A 21088-nucleotide genomic window follows, 5' to 3' on the forward strand; every position below is an offset into this window, starting at 1 on the left:
TTAAGGAATCATTTCATGACTTCTATGACTACTCATGATTTTTTCATTCCTTAGTGGACAACAACAAACAGATAAAGAGTTTTATCATTTCAATTTGCTTACAACATTACAGCATTGGCCTACTGTGTACAATTCCAACATAACAAAAGATTTGCATTCATACAATACAGCTCTGCTGTCAGAACAAGGGCCAGTGTTAGAAAAACAATTCTGTAAATGACACAAACAAAGGGAGGTAAGAATATCACACTTATACAAAGCAAAACTTTCCAGAGAGAACGAAAATAAAAAATAAAATTGGGTATAACTAATACAAAGATGTTTTAAACAAAGGCCTTATGCTTATAGCCAATGCTCTGCACCCGTTTCACAACATTTTGTCATGATTTAGCACCCTTTATGATAGCACTAAGTCTTTGGTTCTTTACAACAATAGCATGATGTGTAAAAGTGTGAAGATTTTAATACTTTACACATATAAATATCGTGTGTGCATTGTGCATTATATTGGAGAAAGTCTGAAACCTCAATCCAGTACCATATCACAACCTTTATCTATTCTGAAAATTTATATAAAAAAAACAAACAACGAAATAAAGAATGATTCACGATGTAATGTATATAAAATAGGCAGTGTTTATTTTTCCAAGAAGGGTGTTATCAATGTTTAATAAACAATATTAATTACATGTATACAATAACAAATACCTCAGTGACATTTATACTGTCAAATTATTGAACAGTAACTTATTTGTATGGATCTGCATTAACGAATTGTATTGTTCATGTACTTATTGTTGTACTGGTAGTAGTTAAATTATTGAACAGTAAATTAGTTGTATTTGCATTAACGAATTGTAATGTACATAATGTGGTACTGGTAGTAGTAAACTGAAGGCAAGATGCGTGATATTACATGATGATGCATCACACAATTACCGGCAACGTTTGCAAAAAAGCAGCGACTTTTCCTGACGTCGATTAATCTTAACGACAAAAAGTCCTCAAGTGATCATCTCGAAACTTTTTTGAATTCTTTAACTAATGTTACTAATTCGTTTATGGACTCGTGAAGTCCTTCACCATTTATTGCGCATGCGGGCTGTATGCACCATTTTCTAGAGGTTAGCTTGTGTAGGCACAAAAGGTCAGTCAAAGCAGATGTACTCAGAGCATCTGAAAAAGAAGTATTAATATTGAAGTGGTGTAATTTAACAGACTAACCTTTATATCTTTAACTCTACAGAAACTATGAAAGTTAGTTCATCAATTATATCAATACCCATTTTTAGTTGGTTTTGGGTGGTTTTCAAATATTTAGTCACAAGACCACCATTTAAGTTAATATACATTTAACATTCACAGTATAAATTTATACATATATATCTATATAGAGAATAGAGAGTATAAGGAATATAACACGTTTGTTCTTTATACATTACTCTATAATACTCACCTGGTCGGTCCTGTTGGTTGGCAATGATCACCACCGGAACTCCCCTCATCTCATCGTTCTCCAAAATCCCAAATAGTTCTCCACGTGACTCTGAGATTCTATATCTGTCAGCGCTGTCCACTACATATATCAAACCTGTACAGAAATAGACACTTTAACTTTACGTAAAGTTTTATAAAAGTTTTGGTTGATAAAATAGAGGCAAATCTTAAAAAAGATAAATTTCTCCTCTCCTATTATTATTTTATGTGCGCACTGATCATATCGTAGATCGGTACTGACCATGCGTGTTTTTGTAGTAATGCTTCCAAAGAGGTATGACTTTTCCACTACCCCCGACATCCCATACTGTGAAGGACACACCTTTCATGGGTGACACGGTCTCCACGTTAAACCCAATGGTAGGGATACTCTGTATTTTCTCGTTCAGTTTGAACTGATAAAGAATTGTTGTCTTGCCTTTGAAACAATCATAATTAAAAACATGTGGCGTATTTACTATAATCTAGTCAAATATAGGGGGAAAAATTAAGCTGATAGAACTACGTAAAAAAAATTCTAAAAAGAACGTGTATGCTTTCACTGTCATAAATCTAAAAAAGATGAATTGATTTTGAATTTTTCATACCTGCAGCGTTTAGTCCAAGTATAAGAATTTTGTACTCTGTCTTTAAACAGGACTCGAATGCAGTTAACAATCTAGTCAGTAATGATCCCATTATTATAAATATTGTTTTTCCAAGCAGAAGTTTATTTCTCAGTTTCAACTGCCTGATTAATTCTGAATACATGCCGTAATATTGATCTTTATATACCTGAATGTTGAGGTATGATGATTTGCACGTGTCATTTAAATGTTGTTAATATTCTGCGTGTAAGTTGTGATGAACATCCTGGTCTATTTGTAGTACATACCTAGTATGTAAATATCTATACATTCAAGAACCAAGCAAAACTTTTTTGTACGTTAATAATTTTGTTGAATATTGTTAACATTGGATAGTGCTTAGTTTTACACACAACGTTTTATTTTTCTGAAAACTTTTTGATATATGATGTAACAATGCATAAGTACTTACATGTAATTTTCATGTTATGGATTTGAAATGTATCTGAAAATTTTTTATCTGTAAATTCCGATTGTATCAGTTGCCTGAAAAGGGAACTTTGGGGTGAACAATGTCCAAAATACCTATGAATATTTAAAATTTCAATATATAGTGTTCAAAATACAGTAAATCATCTTCTTTAGCAAATATAGTTAAAACGGATATTAATCAAATCAATACATTTCGGATTACCGTTATAAGAGTTTGAGTTTTTTGCACAGACACTTGTTTCATACAGTACACATGTTTGGTATAGAGAGCAACACATGTTATTGTTTATAGTAAATCAAGTAAATAAGCTTACTGTGTGAAATGTGCGTCTGTGGTTTGTTGGTACATAACACTGTGCCGGATAATTATGCCATTGCCAAGGTGGCATTTTTGCACTCGCTTAAGCTGCATGTATCGAAAAATTCAAATATGCCATATGATAGACCATTGCTTAAAGAGTTAACAACCACCTTTGTTATCAGTGTATCTCACCTGTCAGGTAAGATATTTACCTTTCAAAAATAAATTCCTATAGGAAAATAATATTTTCCATAGGAAAATCAATATTCCTATAGGTAATTTGAAATTTCCTATCGGAATACAAGAACTTCCAACAGGAATTTCAATTCCGATAGGATTTGATGAAATCCGATAGGAAAACTTAATATCCTATAGGAAAACTACATGTCTGAATCAAATGCCTACAGGAATTACCATTCTCCTATAGGAAATATAATTCCTAAAGGGCTTTTAAAAAAATCCTATAGGATTGTCAATATTTCCTGTAGGAGAGTCAATTCTCCTATGGGAATTATCATTTTCCGATGGGATATTAATTTTCAAAGGTAAATAAACCTGTCAGGTGAAACACACTAAAAACAAAAGTGGTTATATACTCTCTATCATTTGGTATACATGGTTTTTTCTGAAACTGCATCTTAAGCGGGTGCAAAAATACCACCTTGGCACTGGCATAATTATCCAGCACAGTGTTACATTATATTTGGCACGGTAAGCTCTTTAAGAGGACTGGATGGTTGTGGCTATTTTTAGGCTATTTCTACCTCCTTTAAATGAAGAGCTCTGTATCAGATGTAGGAAAATGTTTAAATTGGAATGCTAAAACATTTATATTTTTTCTTCTTTACTTAATGACTGTGTATGGTTCAAAATATCATATTTTAATGTTTAAGGCAATACTGATGGTTAATTTGTTGATCATCCAGCCTCCTTATGAATCTTGTCCTTCAGTCGAGTATCACACAACGCTAAAAATTCAGTTAAAATCTGGTAAACGCTTGATATACTAGACAACGTTTACTAGCAAGATAACGCTTAATAGCAAGACAACGCCAAGTAATTGACTACGGTGAATACTGAATTAACAACAGCAATACACGTGCGGAGATTCAAAAATACCCTTTTTTGAATGAATATTTAAAACTTAACTAGAATTATTTATCTTTAATTTAAAGAATGTATCTTATAGAACACGGATACTTTTGATATTCGTAATTAAGAAATCAAATAAATCCAGCTATAATGAAATGCCATTGACTTCAGTTATTCTTCACTACCGTCAAAGTGAAATTATATGATTTGATAACCCCATTCTAAATATAAAAGCTGCAAAAATGTAGCTGTAAGAGGAATTTTCCCATAGACTCACAGGTTTTAAATCACATTGTTAACAAAAGACAGTATCAATACATACCGGTATTTCTTTACATGCACCAATCTTAAATATTAATTGTAGCATGCAAAATAAAATACTAAAAAGAAAACAAACAAACTGGTTTTGTTTGTGTTTTATTTATTCACTCACGATCGATTATTTCCCATCAGGACAAGAATATTATAGGACTCTTGCTTAAAGGGGCATGGTCACGATTTTGGTCAAAATTATTTTTTCGATTTTAATGTTTACATGCTTCAGTAAGGCATTTTTAATAGGCAACCGAAATTTGAGTGTCATTTGATGAGATATAAGCTAGTTTTAGAGCTTGCAATTCTTCGCTATGTAAACAAAGCGTTTGTTTACATTTCGAACGTTGAAGTGAAAATTCCAGTTTAAGACCTAAAATAAATGTGTTAATCGTTAGGAACTGTTTATTTGTGCTTAAAATGAATAATAAGATAGACAAACCAGCTTTAAAAAGATTTTTACTGGTATATTGAACACATGTAAACAAAAACAGGGCACGAGCCTTGTTTACATGACGAAGAATTGTGAGCCCTGTATCGTGCTTAAAACTTTACGACTGGCACCCAAATTTCATTTGATCATTAGAAATGCATTCTTAAAGCATTACAAATAATAAAAACAGAAAAATAAAATTTGACCAAAATCGTGACCATGCCCCTTTAATTACTGGTATTCGTATGCCCTTGTGTTTCATCTCATCATATTGTACACAAAAAATAAAACCACTGTATGTTTTACATGTACTTTAGTTTATTATCCACAAAGAAACAAAATCAACATAACAGTATCTAAATATAAATTAGTATAACAGTATAAATAATGCTTAATAATACATTATCTTTGTATAAAACAAAATATAAAACAAAACAATATATCTTATAAAAAATTAATGTATAAAAATATTAATATATCAATTAAATCATTTAGGTTTGCAAATACATTCACATGACTGTATTCATTAAGCTATTGAGTTTACAATGAAAATATAATCATATGTAGAGACAAACGAATAGATGGTAAAATATTACAAAATGTTTGAACATTCAGTTCGCAAAATTTCCAAAATTTTAGTACGAAATAACAATTTCTTCATTTTTAGAGACGACTAAAAAAAGAATTTGCTCTAAGACATACTTACATGTATAATGTTATATTTTAGAGATATGTCTTTCTGCTGGACTTGATTAAGGACAACAATTAAAAAGGTAAAATATATCAATATATTCCAACAAGCATTTTTCTTTAGGTTTCTTCTATTCAATAATGTATGGCATTATTTATCTCCTTGTACGATATAGGGATATTAAGGTCCTAACTTATTCTATAAAATAATTCTAGGAGGAAACGATTAAATCAAAAAGACTGAAACACTGGAGTTCATCTTCATTTGTTACGACATCTGAGCAGGAGATTAATTGATTACTCTGTGGACAGAAACCTTTTGTGTAAATTTTACAGTGCCTTACATGGTCCAAACTATAGCGCCTGTCCGTCGTGTATGGAAATTCTGGACGGAAAGAATGCATGGCGTGCCACTGGATCAAACAATTAAATCACCTGCAGAAACATGTTTTGGACTTGGATACGTTGTTAAAGTTTTGCATATTAATCAGTCTCTTTCCTTGATTTTGATTTTTGAAAAAGGTCAGTGAGATCTGTCTTTATAATCTTTTACCATTTCACGTATGGCTTCAAAATTCCTTCCTCTGTTGTTGCGCACGCATCATGGGTGTACCATTTCCGTGATGTAAGTTTACAAAGCGTCCTAAACATTTCGTCATAACGTTCATTAATCAATCCGCATTCTTGGTTACCCCGTTCTGGAAAGTTATGTTATATCTATCAAAATTAAATTTGCGCATTTAAGAAAAGAATTGATTCATTTTATTTATTCAACATTCGTCAAATCTCAATTTCTATGTATATCCTAAATACATGTACGTTCCCAATAATTAGATTAATTCTTTACGTAATCATTCAACATTATTTCATTGCAAGTTTAATTATATTTTTACACCAAAATGATCACTGAGAAACAGCCAAAGCCATTCAAATATTGGTGTCTGCATTGTTTCTACAACATATTGTACTCATTTAAAATTTGCTGTTTATTTTGTCCTGATTTTAGCAATTCGAAGAAAAAGTTATTTGTATATATTTTTCTCTTCCAATAGTGTAAAGTCTTTCAATCGGCAACTTAACCAATCCAAAAGCTCTGAGCGAAATTCAACTAAACTGGAAGTGTTTGTGATATTTAGCAAAAGTCAAGGTCTCGGGTCGCAACTAGAGGTCAATGTAAAATGCATCGTTCTTAAATATTTAAAAGTTCATTGGAAATCAGTCGACCGCAAAAAGACAAATAAATGTGCTTATTTCACATACTAAAAGCATTATACTGGGTAAACACTTAGAGGTCTTGTTTAGTGTGCGCGAAAGATTCAATTCGAATGACCGAAACCGGATTTTCGTGTATAGTAACATATTTCTTAATCGTTTTTCTAATGGTATTAGTCTTGCATGGTCGAATACACATTTTTTTTTTTATAAAACAGATCTCATTGAGATGGAATATGCGATTAAACATTCCATTGTCTCACAATATAATCCCTTTGTATTATAGTATACTAGTATATGTACAACATAAATACTAAAGCAATCAATTATTTCCATGTCTCTGTCGTAAGACGTGACTAATATTGTTCATAGCAACAGTTGCAATTTTTAAAGACATAAATCTATGAACTTCAAGATAAAGGTATAGGTATAAGAGACGAGTACTTAAGCCTAAAGATTAAAACAAACCACTTTTTATTGCTTTTTTGAAAATGACATACTTAGTCAAATGTACAAATTCATATCGCTTTCAGATATTTAATTGAGTTCAATAGATTTACTCTAAATTTTCTATTAATGAAACTAATTCATAGTCTCTATTCCCTTTTATTGATTTACAAACTCTTGCTAAAAACTGTTGACAGAAAAGTGTAAGTTACAATTTTATATTCACAACTTTTTCATACTGAGAATTCTAAAAGCAGTACAATGTTGAATGCCTTTTCCGCAGCTTGTTCTTGTTGCATGAATTCCAGAAGAAAAAACCTGACTACCCAATGAGTGATTGTGTCAGTTATTGACCAGATAAATAACAGAATTATAACTAAAGCACATGAAATGTAGAATTACAATTATCATATTAGCTAATGTAATAACTGGGATAAGGTCTTATGATAAATTAAGGATTTAAGCCTAGAAATGTTAAATTGCAATTAGTGCTTATCCCAGTTATTATTATATAATGAATATAACATTTTTTGCAACAAGAAGGTTTGCACCTCGTATTGAAAAAATTTAATTAGAGCGGCACAGGTTTTAGATTTCGAGAGTTCGATCCCGATCAAAATGAACTTGAAGATAATACAAACAATACCCAGAAATCGGAAGATTTGAAAAATTAAATAGCTAATTAGCGAAGAAAGTTTGTATATAAAACATTTTATGGAACATAAAATTTTATTAATGATCTAAAATAAGTAAATATCCTTACAACAATTACATATAAATAAGACTTGGATCATTTCCACACACATAAGACTGGGATAATTTTATCAAGATGTTCTTCCCTCAATGTTTGCAAGTATTATTTCTACTAACAGCGTTGCGACCTCGCTGCATTAATGCGTCTGGTAAGCTGATATATTGTTTTCCAAATGTTTGATACTAGTAATTGTTTTGATGTCAGCAAAGACTCGACATTCTCTTGTAAAATTTTAGATCAAACTTTCGCCCTTTGTGACGGTCAAAGGGGTTTCATACGCTGTGAAAATGGGTCCAAAATCAGAATTTTGTCTGCCAACTACGGACGGACAAATGACCAGGTTTGTCCAGGTGGATCCATTAGTACACGCACCTGTCTCTCAAAGTCGTCCGAAATCAAGGTCAAGTGGAACTGTAATGGCTACGCATCTTGTCATCTTCGAGCATCAAGTCAAATATTTGGAGACCCGTGTGCAAATTTTTCAAAATATTTGGAAGTCAAATACCATTGTGTCAGCAATTTTCATTTAAAAGGTATTATTTTTCTCATTAAAATTATTATAGATATATTAAAAAGTAATTCATCATAATGATTTTTCACTTATATATACATATGCTAGTACTATTTTTACTATAGAATATAGCTATGAAATTACTTATGTCCGATATGATTTAAACAAAACTTTGAAAATTTATTGTGTTTGTTCTATTGCAACAAGTATACTTGTAATATATTGGCCGTGCTGGTTGTCAGAGAAAACAAATATATGGAGTTCTTTTACTTCATTTTGATACAATAGATTGTTTATATTTGTTTAGTTTTAAATACAAAATATTAAAGTTTTTCTTTCACTGATTGGCTGGTCCGTAATGGCGGCCTCGGTATCCGTCCAAATATGGCAGGCCAATGTTGTTAAATCTGGACTGTTGAATGTTTAATAGTTGAATGAACAGTTGAATATATAGGTTGGTTCCATTGTCCTTAAAATACTGGTTTACGAAATACCGGTTTCCCGGAATACTGAGTTCATGGAATACTTGGTTCATAGAATACTATGGTACGTGGATTCTGGAATACTGTGACTCTGGAATTATACTGGAATCTATTAAATAATATACATTTAATAACTGTATGATAATTATACCATACATTGGGGTTATATATTATGGACGTTTTTCCACATACATATACATTATTTAATACAATTACTTTACATGTGTTTTCTCAAAGTATACATGCATATTTTTACTCAGATTTTTTACTCAGATTTTTACTTTAATATGTACTATACTTATACTTTTACACATACTATATTTATATATAAATTGCATGTTTACTTATACCATAAGTTCACACAATCACTGTAACACACTTTTCACAAAGTTTATGTAGAATTGTTACTTTATAACTACTTTGTATACTTTAGTAACATTACCAGTATTTATCAATCAATATGCTAAATTTAGGACAACTTTATGTAACAAGTCAACAAAACAAAAAAAAACTTGGTTGTCATTGCAAATTAACAGTAAACAAACTTTAAGGATAAAACTATCTTACCTCAGAAGTGAGAAGAACCTGTTAGAATAATGCCCAGGTTACGCCAAAACTGACTACACCTGCACACCCCTGCGAATGTGTTTGGAATGTTTTTTTCATCGTTGCTAAGTACGTAATAAATCCAGAGGTGCTCGAATGAAAGTTCACGAGACTTCACCGAGATTTGGTTAGTTCCTATGAAATTTCGAGCGGAAGTATAAGTGTTCGAATAATATTCTCAAAATACGTAAGTAGTGGTCGATTTTCATATCATATCCTACTTTGATTTATGTTAAAACGGGAAAAGCTTTCAAGATGTATGTCTTATTTCACCATCTAGCAGTTATTTATATTAAACGATAATATTTAGAAGTTAAGAGTTATCGTTCGTGTTCAGCCACGTGCAGAGTGGTTGAAAATATAAACATTGGGTTGCTTAATAAAATCATAGTCATGTTTGATGCTTGTGGTGTGCAATACCATGGTTTTTTTAAAAAAAAATAATGGATGTCTGTTTTGCATTAAAACTTAGTATATCGAGCCATTTTCAAGGAACATTCTGCATAAAATCGTATGGTCTGTTTCACTATTGATGTTATTACTAGGTCAGGCGCGGATCGAAAATTACATCAGGAGGGATCTCTTTTAAGCATGTTAGTTGTTGCAACAGCAGACAAAAACTAATTTTTGTATAGTCACATTTATTTCTAGAACACATTTTATTCACAAATTAATGAAGATAAAGTTTAAAATCAATAAACCTCTTGATTTTATATTTGACTACAAGAACCAAGATAATGTGAAATAGACTATATACACGAGGTACGATTTTTACTGCGAAACTGAAAGGGTAAAATAAAACCACGTGGTCTAAAATTTGAATGACAATAACATTCGCAGGGGTGAGCAAGGGTATTTAAATGGTCGGGTAGTTTTAAAGGTCCTAAAAATAGTTCTATGGATACCCGGCTTGGATTAAAATATATGTACAGGTAAACACTAAGGGTAACAGTTTGGACATTAAATGTGACAACACTGACTCTGCTTATTCTTCTTTCTTACAGATGCAACTTCAATAGTTGCTTTCAATGCGTACATTACAAAAACATTGACTTTACACAGGAATACCCCAGCCAATGTTGTGTATGATGGATTGTATTTTAATTACGGAAACGCATACAATCCTCACAACGGAATCTTCACAGCGCCATCTGATGGACTATACATTTTTACGTGGACGAGCCATATTAATCCCGGGAAGATTTTTGACGCCGAAATTCTTGTTAATGGACGGAGAAAAGGTTTGGGAAATTGCAATAATGAACCAAATTCAGATTTGGAAACTGTGCGAACACTGTGCCTGTAATACTAAAAACTGGAGATAAAGTAAATATTCGAACAACGAACGCAAATTTATTACGAGACTTATGGTCAAGTTTCAAAGGATGGAAGGTTTGATAAGATACTTGTGCATGTATTCAATGCACACTTGTTGAGTGTTAGTAAGTGAAGTGAAATAAAAATATAAAAGCAGCATCTGCTTGTCTTGTATTATTTAAAAAGGTATCAAAAGGCAAAAAATAAGAACAAACATCACAAGATAATTACAGGCAGGTTAGAAACACAAAAAAGTCTTATAAAAATGATGAATAAATTAAAGTAGAAATATATTAATTAAATTACTAAGATTTGCGAATATATCCACATGACTGTATTCATTATAAGCTATTAAGTTTACAATGAAAATATCATCATATGTTAATATAAACGAATAGGATGATGAAATGTAACAAATTGCCTCGAGAGTGATAATGAAATCGAAACTGTTGTCAACATTCAGTTCTTAAAATTCATAAAACATTAATACGAATTAACAATTTCTTAAATTTTACAGACCACTAGTAAACTGCCATTCAATGAAACCAACGATGCTTTAATGTCAGTCAAATTTTTAAAAAAATTCCAGGTGATTCCAATATTCTTTTTCTGTCTAGTGCTATCTACTACATAGTCTAATCCTGCCGTGAAGATATATTGTCCTTTCTGATATATTTCATTTTATGAAATAAAATATACAACATGACTACGTAGTCATGTTGTATATTTTATTTGATAAAATGAAATATATCAGAAAGGACAATATTGTTAAATGCTGTCATATTTAATTTATATAGATCGTAATCACCTTTTTATTGTACAAAAAACAAAAATAAAAATTCAGGAATCGTGCGATGAAAATTTCATATTTACTTTCGGTATTTTGGAAGTAATATCTCTAATGAGGTCTGATTTTGTCCTGACCCCCCCAAGAAGGTCACGTCCTTTCCGGGGGACACAGTCTCCACATTGAAACCTACGGTAGGATAGTCGACACAGTCTTGTTTAGCTTTATCTCGTACAATATTGTTGTCTTTCCTGCAAGGAACTAAACCTATGTTGCTGGGCTGATCAGATTTCTACACAAGTCAGTAACTAAATGTCATCTCTAATTTATATTGGGATATTGAGGTCCTTGATTTAACAAAACTCTGCGAAAATACTGTTATTCTGTACTTGATATTTATAAAATATTTTGTTTCATTGGTACACACAATATCATTGTGCACATGATAAAAATAAATCTTAAAGGATCACCAACCGATTCACATCATGAATGTACAAAGCTTTTAAGTCTGTTAAACTTCGTATATAGCCAAATATTCTAGATATAATTTATTATTATTTTAGCGATAAAAGTACAAATACATTTTTCTTCCTTTATTTTTCCATCATTCCATCATTGACACATGGCTTGAAATGGGCGTGTTCAAGAGCATCACATGGTTGCTTTGTGCCGTGTGGTAATACAGTCTGCAATGTCTGAAAAAAATATGTGCACTGTTGCATGACCACAAGCGGGTTTCCACGATAAAAATAATGCTAAAATATCAGTTACTCTAATTCCAAATACAATATTTAAAAAATAATGTAAAAACATGTATGAGTAATCATTCTTTGACTTCTTTGACTACTCACGAAAGTCAAAGAAAGGTTTTCTAAATGCCTTAATGGAAAACAACAAACAAATCTATATATATATTTATTATATCATTTTGCTCATAATACAATGACAGGGGCCTACTGTGTACAATTTCAATTTAAAAATTAAAAGATTTGCAACAATACAATACAGCTCTGTTGTCAAAAGTATTTAACAAGAGCGGATGATGGAAAACAATTCTGTAAACTACACAAACAAAGGGAGGTAAGAATGGATATCACATTTACAGAGCATTAAAAACAAAAATTAAAAATTAGGCTGTTTACATATTCATGAGCAAAGCTTTTATAAACGCATGCCATAATGCTCATATATAGCCAATGCTATACAATATATTCCGTCTCACAACCACCATTTTGTTATGACGTAGCACCCGTTATATATAACAGCTTTACAACAATACACTGTAGTATGACGTGAAAAAGGGAAAAGATTTTTAACACATATAAATATTGTGACATCAACGTTTGATAAAAAGTATTATTTACATTTACATGTATACAATAAAAAAATTATCTCGACTATTTAATTTGTCTGCATTCACGAAATGTAACGCACATATACTTAATGCTGTACTGGTTGTGGTAAAGGCAATGCGTGATATTACATGTTTATGCATCACACATTAACTGGCAAGACTTGGAAAAAAGCAGCGGCTTTTCTTAATCGTTAATGTTAACGACAAAAAGTCATTAAGTGATCATCTCGAAACTTTTTTGAATTCTTTTACTAGTGTTGCTAATTCGCTTATGGACTCATGAAGTCCTTCACCCTTTATTGCGCATGCGGGCTGTATGAACCATTTTCTAGACGTTAGTTTGTGTAGGCACAAAAGGTCAGCCACATCAGATGTACTCAGGGCATCTGAAAAAGAAGTATAATATAATTAATATTGAAGTATTGGAAGTTCTCAGATTGACCTCTATATTTTTAACTCTACAGAAACTATGAAAGTTAATGAATCAAATATATCAATACCGATTTTTTAGTGAGTTTGGGTGGTTAATTTTCAAATATTTAGTCACAATACCACCATGCATTTATATTATTTACATTTAACATGCACATTATAAATTCATACATTGAATAGAGAGTGAAGAAAAATAACAAGTTGGTTCTTTTCATATTACTCTATAATACTCACTTGGTTGGTCCTGTTTGTTGGCAATGATCACCACCGGAACTCCTCTCATATCATTGTTCTCCAAAATCCCAAACAGTTCCTCACGTGACTCCAGGATTCTCTCTCTGTCATTGCTGTCCACAACATACACCAATCCTGTAAAAAAAATACACAAATTGACTTAACGTAATATAATAAAAGTTTAGAGTAGGTTTGGTTGATAAAAAGAGGCAAGAAGATAAATTCTTGCCCTCCCATTGGTTACTTTAAATCTAGTAGATCGGAACTGACCGTGCGTGTTTTGGTAGTAATGCTTCCACAGAGGTCTAATCACTTCCTGACCCCCTACGTCCCAAACCGTGAAGGTCACGCCCTTTATCGGGGACACGGTTTCCACGTGAAACCCAACAGTGGGAATTCCCTGTACGTTCTCGTTCAGTTTGATCTTGTACAGAATTGTTGTCTTGCCTTTGAAAAAAAAATCCTAAAATATACATTACGTATTTACTTGATTCTAATTAAAATCTATCGCAAAATTATTTAGCTGGTAGATTTACATGTACGAGCAAAGAATGAAATTTAAGATACGTGCATGACGAATTTACTTGGATTTAATTAAAATATATCGCAAAATAATTCAGCTGCATGGTCAATTTACGAGCAAAAAGATTATATTTAAGATACGTGACGTATTTACTAGGTTTTAATAAAATCTATCGCAAAATAATTTAGCTGGTAGGTTTACGAGCAAAAAAAACTTAAGAAAATGAGTGTGCTTTCAATTTAAAACCAAATATTATCAATCAATTTCGAATTATTCATACCTGCAGAGTCTAAGCCAAGCATTAGAATTTTAGACTCTGAAGATTCCTGTGAAAAGGACTCAAATGCAGTTAACAATCTAGCCAGTAATAATCCCATTGTTCTAAATAGTGTCGTTCTTTGCCGACGTTGATCAAGAGTAATTTCTCAGTGAAGGCTGCCTGATTAATTCTGAATGCATGCTGTTGTGTTGAACTTTTTTATACCTAAATGTTGAGGTCTGAAAATCTACACGTGTGCTATTTAAATGTTGTCAATATACAGCGTGTAAGTTATTACGAAACATCCGGGTCTATTTATAGTACATGAACATACCCATGAACTTATCTATATATATACATATAACGACCAATTGAATTTGTTTTAAACATTTTTTTTTTAAGTTCATATAGGATAGTGCTTAGTTTTAAACACAATGCTTTTTTATCTGTAATGTATGCATGCTGATATCTAAAGTAAAACAATATTAGTACCTAACTTTCATGTAATATGTATACTAGTGTCATAAATGTATTGGAAAATTATGACCTTTATTTTTCTGATTGCATCAGTTGCATCAAAAGGAGGAGAACAGTGTCCAAAATAGATATGAATATTTGAAATTGCAGTAAATTAAACAAAATACAGTAATCTTCTTAACCAAATAATGTAAAACGGGTAATAATTGCAGACTAGACTAATCATCAGAAATCTTGACAAGCAAAAAAAAAGGGCATTTCCCAAAATCATTAAATTCCTAAAAAGCGTACTGCGGGAAATATGCGTTTGTGGTTTGTTGGAATATTTGGTATGTTAACTTTTTTCAGAGAAATGAATGGCTGTTGTCATTTTAACGCTATAATATCAACCTCCTTTAAAAAGGGGCTCTGTATAAGATGTAGGAGAATGTTCAAATTGTAAAGCTAAAATATTTAGATTTTTTCTTTACTAAATAATAGCGTATGGTCCAAAATATCATATTTTGAAGTTTAAGGTAGACCTAAAACGTTAAAAATTCAAAAAATAAATTTAGATTAAATAAAATTACTTAACAACGCTACCCACTTGAACAACACAACGCTTAATACTAAACAAAGTAATTGACGAAGCTAAAAGTTTCACAAAAGCCTTGAGAACGTTGATAATTCACCTAAAACCGGACAAAACTGGATATCTAATTAAATCAACGAATATTGCACAACAGCAATACAACTGCGGAAACTCAAAAGTATCTTCAATTTAATGAAAATCTAAAATATATTTACAATTAATCATCTTTAATTTAAAGAATATACCGGGTATCTTATAGAACATGGATTTTTTTAATTATTCATAATAAAGAAATGAAATAAACTTTGTTATAATGAAATGCCATTGACTTCAGTTTATCGTCTTCGCTATTAGCAGTTTTTTTTTTAATTAAATTAAGAAATGAAATGGTTTAATAACCAATCACATTCAAATATAGTAGATGCGAAAACAAAACTTCATGGGAAATTTTCCTGTAAGGTCACGGGTCTGCAGCCACTTATTAAACACAAGACAGCATCAGTATAGGTATATGCCGGATTTCTTTACATGTACCAATCTTAAATATTACAAAATAGGTGTTTAAAAAATGAAGAGAAAATGAGCTAGCATGAACATTGGTGATAATACCCTCAAGCTAATTTTCTTTGTGTTTTATCATTAACTCAGGACACATCTTTTTATTATTATTTCTTTGTAGGACAAGGACTTTTAATTTAGAAAACTCTTGCTTAATTTTTCGTATGCCATTGTATTTCATCTCATCCTATGCATACTATACACAACAAATAAAACCACTCTTTGTTGTTGTTTTTTTAATTTGTTTTATTATCCCAGAAGTAACAACTGAAAATAAAAATAACAGTATCAAAATATTAATTATCAGTATAACAGTATGAATAATGCATGATTGTTACATGTATCATACTATTTTTGATAACAAAACATAACAATTGAAAATAAAAATAACAGTATCAAAATATAAATTATCAGTATAAATGTAAAAATAATGCATGATTGTTAACATATTATTTTTGTTAACAAAACGTATCTTATCAAAATGAATGAATAAATATATGAATATATCACTTAAATCACTGAGGTTTGCAAATACATTCACGACTGTTTTCATTAAGCTATTAAGAAGACACATACGAATATATAATGAAATGTAACACAAATGCCTCGAGTGTGATAACAAAATCGAAGCTTTTACCAACATTCAGTTCTTCAAATTCATAAAACTTCAATAAAAATTAAAGATTTCGTTATTTTTATAGACAAGAAAACTGCCTTTCAATGAAACCAACGATGTTTAAATGTCAAGAAAAGCACACGGAACCACGGACAGCGGGCAATGTCGTGGCACAGGATTCTCCCAGACGATGTTTGGTGTGTCACAATCAGTGGTGTATATCATACACATTATTATCTTTGAGAGAAAAGGCTTCATCTCATCCCTTTCTTGTATTCTTTTACCATGGAGGACAGCTCTTTCATGGCCTCAAAAATCCCTTCACCTGTTGTTGCGCAGGCGGCCTGAATGTACCACTTTCGTGAAGTCAGCTTGTGTAAGCTCATCAGGTCTGCCACTTTCGAGGTACTTAATGCATCTATTGAAAAGAAATTATGAAAATTATTTAGAAGTAATATAAATTTCATAAAGTTCATTAATTACTTTAAGTAATTGCATTTGCGTACAAAACTCGACTTTTCTCTCTATTATATCTCCTTACTCGGAAGATCCTGTTTGTTGGCAATGACCACCACGGGAACTCCTCTCATTTCATCGCTGTTTAAAATCCCAAACAGTTCTTCACGTGACTCCAGGATTCTCTCCCTGTCATTACTGTCCACAACATACACCAATCCTGCAGTAAAGAAAATTTGCTTTAGATCTAGAGTTTCTTACATTAATTTTTATCCAAGTTTTACAAGGAAAATAAAGAATCAGGAATTGTGCAATGGATTTTTATATTTAGTAAATTCACCTTCGGTGTTATTAAAGTAGTGTTTCCACAGTGGTCTGATTTTGTCCTGACCCCCGATGTCCCAGACAGTGAAGGTCACGCCCTTTACGGGGGACACAGTCTCCACATTGAAACCTATGGTAGGGATGGTGGACACAATCTCATTCAGCTTTATCTTGTACAATATTGTTGTCTTTCCTGCAAATGAATAGGACTAGCTTTGTAAACATGGCCGGGGAAATGCAAACAAAAGAATGAAATCAACATGCATACTGAAAATTTGAGTAATCAAATTTATATATGTATGATTTTTTGTGATTTTTAAATAAACAACTTACCAGCAGCGTCTAATCCTAGCATAACAATCCGTGCCGGAGACCCAGAGGAAAAAGACTCGAAAAGATCCTTTAAGCTTGAGAAAAATAAACCCATGGTTATAAAGTAAGGTAATTAAACTAATATCAGTTTTCTATTCGTATTTCTGAGGGTTAGTGATCAAATCCTCACTTCAGTTTAATGGTTTATGATATTCTCGTGACTTTATATACTATACCTATGCCATGTTTAAAGTCTACACGTGCCATTTAAATGCTGGCACAATCAACGATTTATTCTCCAGCGTGTCAGGTATGACGAAACCGGTTGTGAATGTAAACAAACCGAGGCCTTACGAATGTGTCAGTAGGATATAATTACCCGAAAGGATTAGCTATACCTTAGTAAACATCATCCGGAGTTGTCGTTCGTGCATTATACTTCACTCGACGTAAATCGAGTCAATGGCTATAGTTTATTTATTTACGGAAAGAATCTGCTCCAAGGCATAATGTAGGCATATTTATATTTTAGAAATATTTCTTTCTGCTGAACCTGATTTAAGACCAAATTTAAAAAACGTAAATTATATCAATATATTCCAACACTCATTTTTATCAAGTTTTCTTTTTGATAATGCATGGCATTATTCATCTCCTAGTGCGATGTCGGGATAGTAATGTCCTAGCTATAGAATAAATCTAGAAGGAGAAAATTTAAACAAAATAGACTGGAACACAGGAGTTCATATGGATTTGTTGTGAGCAGGAAATTGATTGATTACTCGGTCGATATAATAATATAACAACTAACTGTTATCATTTGTGTGGATCCGGAGACTTTTTAAAACATTCATTACAAGAAAGTTGACGACTTGGAAACGATTGCATTTGTAACGAAATATGCCATGGGGTTTGCCAGATACATTGATCCGGAAACAGACTTGATCTAATCATCTGTATACAAAACAACCTTAAAACTGTTTTGACCGAACCAAACGAAAATTTCTGGATAAGTGACCATGGTTTCTTTCATACATAATAGTCTCATACCTAAGCCAAAGATAACCAGGAAAATTAGGAAAACTCAAGAGACACAAACAAAACACAATTTTTATGAACGATCTCATCTAATTCAACGTAATGCAACCAAACATGAAATGTTGGAAGGTTTAGCTTTAGTTTAACAATTCCGAACTCCGAAACATCTTAGACAATATTATGACCCTGCGGGAAAAAAAGGAAAAATTGTTACAACTCGACCAACGTTACCGTGGTTAACAGCGGAATCGTGTCATCCGAAGACACACTGTCCATTAAGCCTTTGTCACACTATCACGATTTATACCACGATTGCCTACGAATTACTAAAAGTTAAAAATCGCCATTATTCGCCAGGTCAGTCCACAGGGGCCAAGCCCGTTTTAACATTAGTTTCAATGTATCCATAAATAAATATTTATGGTTACATTGAAATTTATGTTAAAACGGGCTTGGCCCCTGTGGGTCAGTCCTGCAATAATTCAGACAGTGCTTTTTACGAATCTAGTACGACTCGACTACGATGTCTGCTCTTCAATGTACGATGTTCGTGCGATAACAGGACAATTTGTGGCGATTCATGTACGAATTTCGGCGATTAAGTAACGAATGCTTTGAGATATTCCTAAGAGCAGGCAAGATGTAAGACGATTTTTATACGATACTTTTACGGATGAGTACGAAATTCTACGATTGATACACGATATAACCACCAATAAATACGAGTTTTTACGATTATATATCTGGTGTGTTAATTTATGAAGTGCATGATTATTAAACAAATTAATGATTGCATTTTTGCATAAAATACTTTCCCGGAAATATTTTTTAATTTCAACCATATTTAAGATGAATAATGCAATCAGAGTAATATTCATTTAAACAATAAAATGCTTTCTTTGGTGATTCATTCGGGTTATGAAGGTAGCGACATTGCAGGAAAAATACATAACCCGCGTTAGCGGGTTATGTTAATTTTTCCTGAAATGATCGCTACCTTCATAACCCGCATGAATCATCAAAGAAAGCATCTTATTGTTTATATTAACATCTTTCTTTAACTAATTAATAAATTGATTATGAAAAGTTAGTAAAATTCACTTAATTACTGTTAATGTACATAAGTATGTTAGCTAAAAGAAACAGCCAAATCGTCTCTTGTGAGACTTTGAGTCTGGCATCATCATGATTATTTCGTGCAGTCCGTGAGTTTACTTAGGTCGCTGTAGATTCAGACCAATCGATAAACAGGGCGAGTCAATTTCAGTCCTGTCACTTTCAGCTGCTGTAGATTTCGACCAATCGATAAATGGGGCGTGTAAATTTCAGTTTGGCTGTTTCTATAGAGCTATGAATTGACTATATTTTTCCGTGAGAAAAAGAGGAAATTATACATGGTAGATGTAAATATATAGATGATAAAAGATGTATGAAAACACGTACAGGTAGAAGTAAATTTGTGAGTTAAGATTACTAACAAAATACATATTGTGACAATGTTTTTAATTGTGAGAAAAAAAAAATTCATAATTTGCTGACGGACGTTTATTACTGCATTCATAAACGAACAAGAAGATCGTGATATTGTTTTAGTTCATGAATTGTTTAAATAACCATGGAAATGGCAACAGTTATGTTTGATTTATTCCCTAAATAAGATTATCAATGAAGAACAAAGATCATTTTTTTAGAATAAAGAAATTTCGAAAGAAAAGGTTCTGTAATAAACTTACATAATTACTGAACGATGAACTTAGTAATCAAAAAAGAATAATATTGCGAAACACTAACTAGTCTCGCATTTGCGTACTAACCAGGCACGTAGCATCGTTTTTGAAAGTGGGGGGGGGGGGGCCAGACCCATCCAAAAAATCTTGACAAGCAAAAAAAGGGAAATTTAAAGTTTTCCAAAAATCTTCAAAATCCTAATCCGTGGGGGGGGGTAGACTCAGCTCAAAAAAAAAAAATTCTTCTTCCCTACCAAAATTTTTTTCCCTCCAAATCATGAAATTCCTAATCCGTGGGGGGGGGGGGGGGGGCGGTAACTTCAATTTGACTACTCATTTCCTAATTTTCATACCAATTTTTTACTAACTTCCAAAAAAGTGGGGGGGCCAACTCCATTATAATTCATTTTTTTATATGTAAATTTTTAAAAAATTGCTGCTGCGAGAAAAAGTGGGGGGGGGCCAGGCCCCCTCTGGCCCCCCCTGATGCTACGTGCCTGCTAACTCGTAGTTAACTCGCAAGGTTCTCGTAATGCACTCGACCATAATCGCCTAGCTCTTTTCATATTATATTCGCATCAAATCGAAATACATTTCCATTCACTCGAGGAACACTCGAGAAACAATCGCATTAACTAGTAGAATACTCGGGGTAAATCGTAGGATATTCGTAACATCGTAAGTACTGCGAAGTTTCACGAGTTTCCT

At 32.2% G+C, this 21088-nt stretch overlaps 3 protein-coding genes across 4 annotated transcripts; all 3 read right to left on the bottom strand.

The window, feature by feature from the left end:
- Window positions 1–68: 68 nt before the first annotated feature.
- LOC136270041 (ADP-ribosylation factor-like) lies at window positions 69–2247 on the bottom strand. The gene is made up of 4 exons (XM_066066261.1): window positions 2085–2247; window positions 1739–1915; window positions 1457–1591; window positions 69–1176 (listed from the first exon to the last, which is right to left on the bottom strand). Exons 1-4 carry the CDS (start codon window positions 2245–2247, stop codon window positions 1013–1015), a joined length of 639 nt encoding a protein of 212 aa, XP_065922333.1. The 3' UTR covers window positions 69–1012.
- A 10153-nt stretch (window positions 2248–12400) lies between these two features.
- LOC105338306 (uncharacterized) lies at window positions 12401–14504 on the bottom strand. Its single transcript, XM_034457794.2, has 4 exons — window positions 14323–14504; window positions 13790–13966; window positions 13520–13654; window positions 12401–13239 (listed from the first exon to the last, which is right to left on the bottom strand). The coding sequence occupies exons 1-4, from the start codon at window positions 14417–14419 to the stop codon at window positions 13076–13078; spliced, it is 573 nt and encodes a 190-aa protein (XP_034313685.2). The 5' UTR covers window positions 14420–14504; the 3' UTR covers window positions 12401–13075.
- Window positions 14505–16652: 2148 nt separating this feature from the next.
- LOC117684686 (ADP-ribosylation factor) lies at window positions 16653–17969 on the bottom strand. Of its 2 annotated transcripts, XM_066066263.1 has the most exons (5): window positions 17852–17969; window positions 17637–17710; window positions 17320–17496; window positions 17065–17199; window positions 16653–16941 (listed from the first exon to the last, which is right to left on the bottom strand). In XM_066066263.1, the coding sequence occupies exons 2-5, from the start codon at window positions 17656–17658 to the stop codon at window positions 16778–16780; spliced, it is 498 nt and encodes a 165-aa protein (XP_065922335.1). In that variant the 5' UTR covers window positions 17659–17710; window positions 17852–17969; the 3' UTR covers window positions 16653–16777. The 2 variants fall into 2 exon arrangements, with proteins under 2 accessions (XP_065922335.1, XP_034313686.1); XM_034457795.2 differs by lacking the exon at window positions 17852–17969 and having other exon boundaries at window positions 17637–17819.
- Window positions 17970–21088: the final 3119 nt, after the last annotated feature.

The sequence above is a fragment of the Magallana gigas genome, chromosome 7, assembly GCF_963853765.1.
Source record: "Magallana gigas chromosome 7, xbMagGiga1.1, whole genome shotgun sequence".
Lineage (NCBI taxonomy): Eukaryota > Metazoa > Mollusca > Bivalvia > Ostreida > Ostreidae > Magallana > Magallana gigas.

Bases quoted from the DNA above. Each gene is read 5' to 3' on its own strand.
- LOC136270041 (XM_066066261.1), bottom strand. From the start codon at position 2,247: ATGTATTCAGAATTAATCAGGCAGTTGAAACTGAGAAATAAACTTCTG. The intron at 1,592-1,738 runs GTCAGTACCGAT...ATTTCTGTACAG, and splicing joins TTACTACAAAAACACGCATG to GTTTGATATATGTAGTGGAC. The intron at 1,177-1,456 runs GTGAGTATTATA...CTTCTTTTTCAG, and splicing joins CAACCAACAGGACCGACCAG to ATGCTCTGAGTACATCTGCT.
- LOC105338306 (XM_034457794.2), bottom strand. From the start codon at position 14,419: ATGGGATTATTACTGGCTAGATTGTTAACTGCATTTGAGTCCTTTTCA. The intron at 13,967-14,322 runs GTATGAATAATT...TTTTTTTCAAAG, and splicing joins GCTTGGCTTAGACTCTGCAG to GCAAGACAACAATTCTGTAC. The intron at 13,655-13,789 runs GTCAGTTCCGAT...TTTTTTTTACAG, and splicing joins TTACTACCAAAACACGCACG to GATTGGTGTATGTTGTGGAC.
- LOC117684686 (XM_034457795.2), bottom strand. From the start codon at position 17,730: ATGGGTTTATTTTTCTCAAGCTTAAAGGATCTTTTCGAGTCTTTTTCC. The intron at 17,200-17,319 runs GTGAATTTACTA...TCTTTACTGCAG, and splicing joins CTACTTTAATAACACCGAAG to GATTGGTGTATGTTGTGGAC. The intron at 16,942-17,064 runs GTAAGGAGATAT...TCTTTTCAATAG, and splicing joins CAACAAACAGGATCTTCCGA to ATGCATTAAGTACCTCGAAA.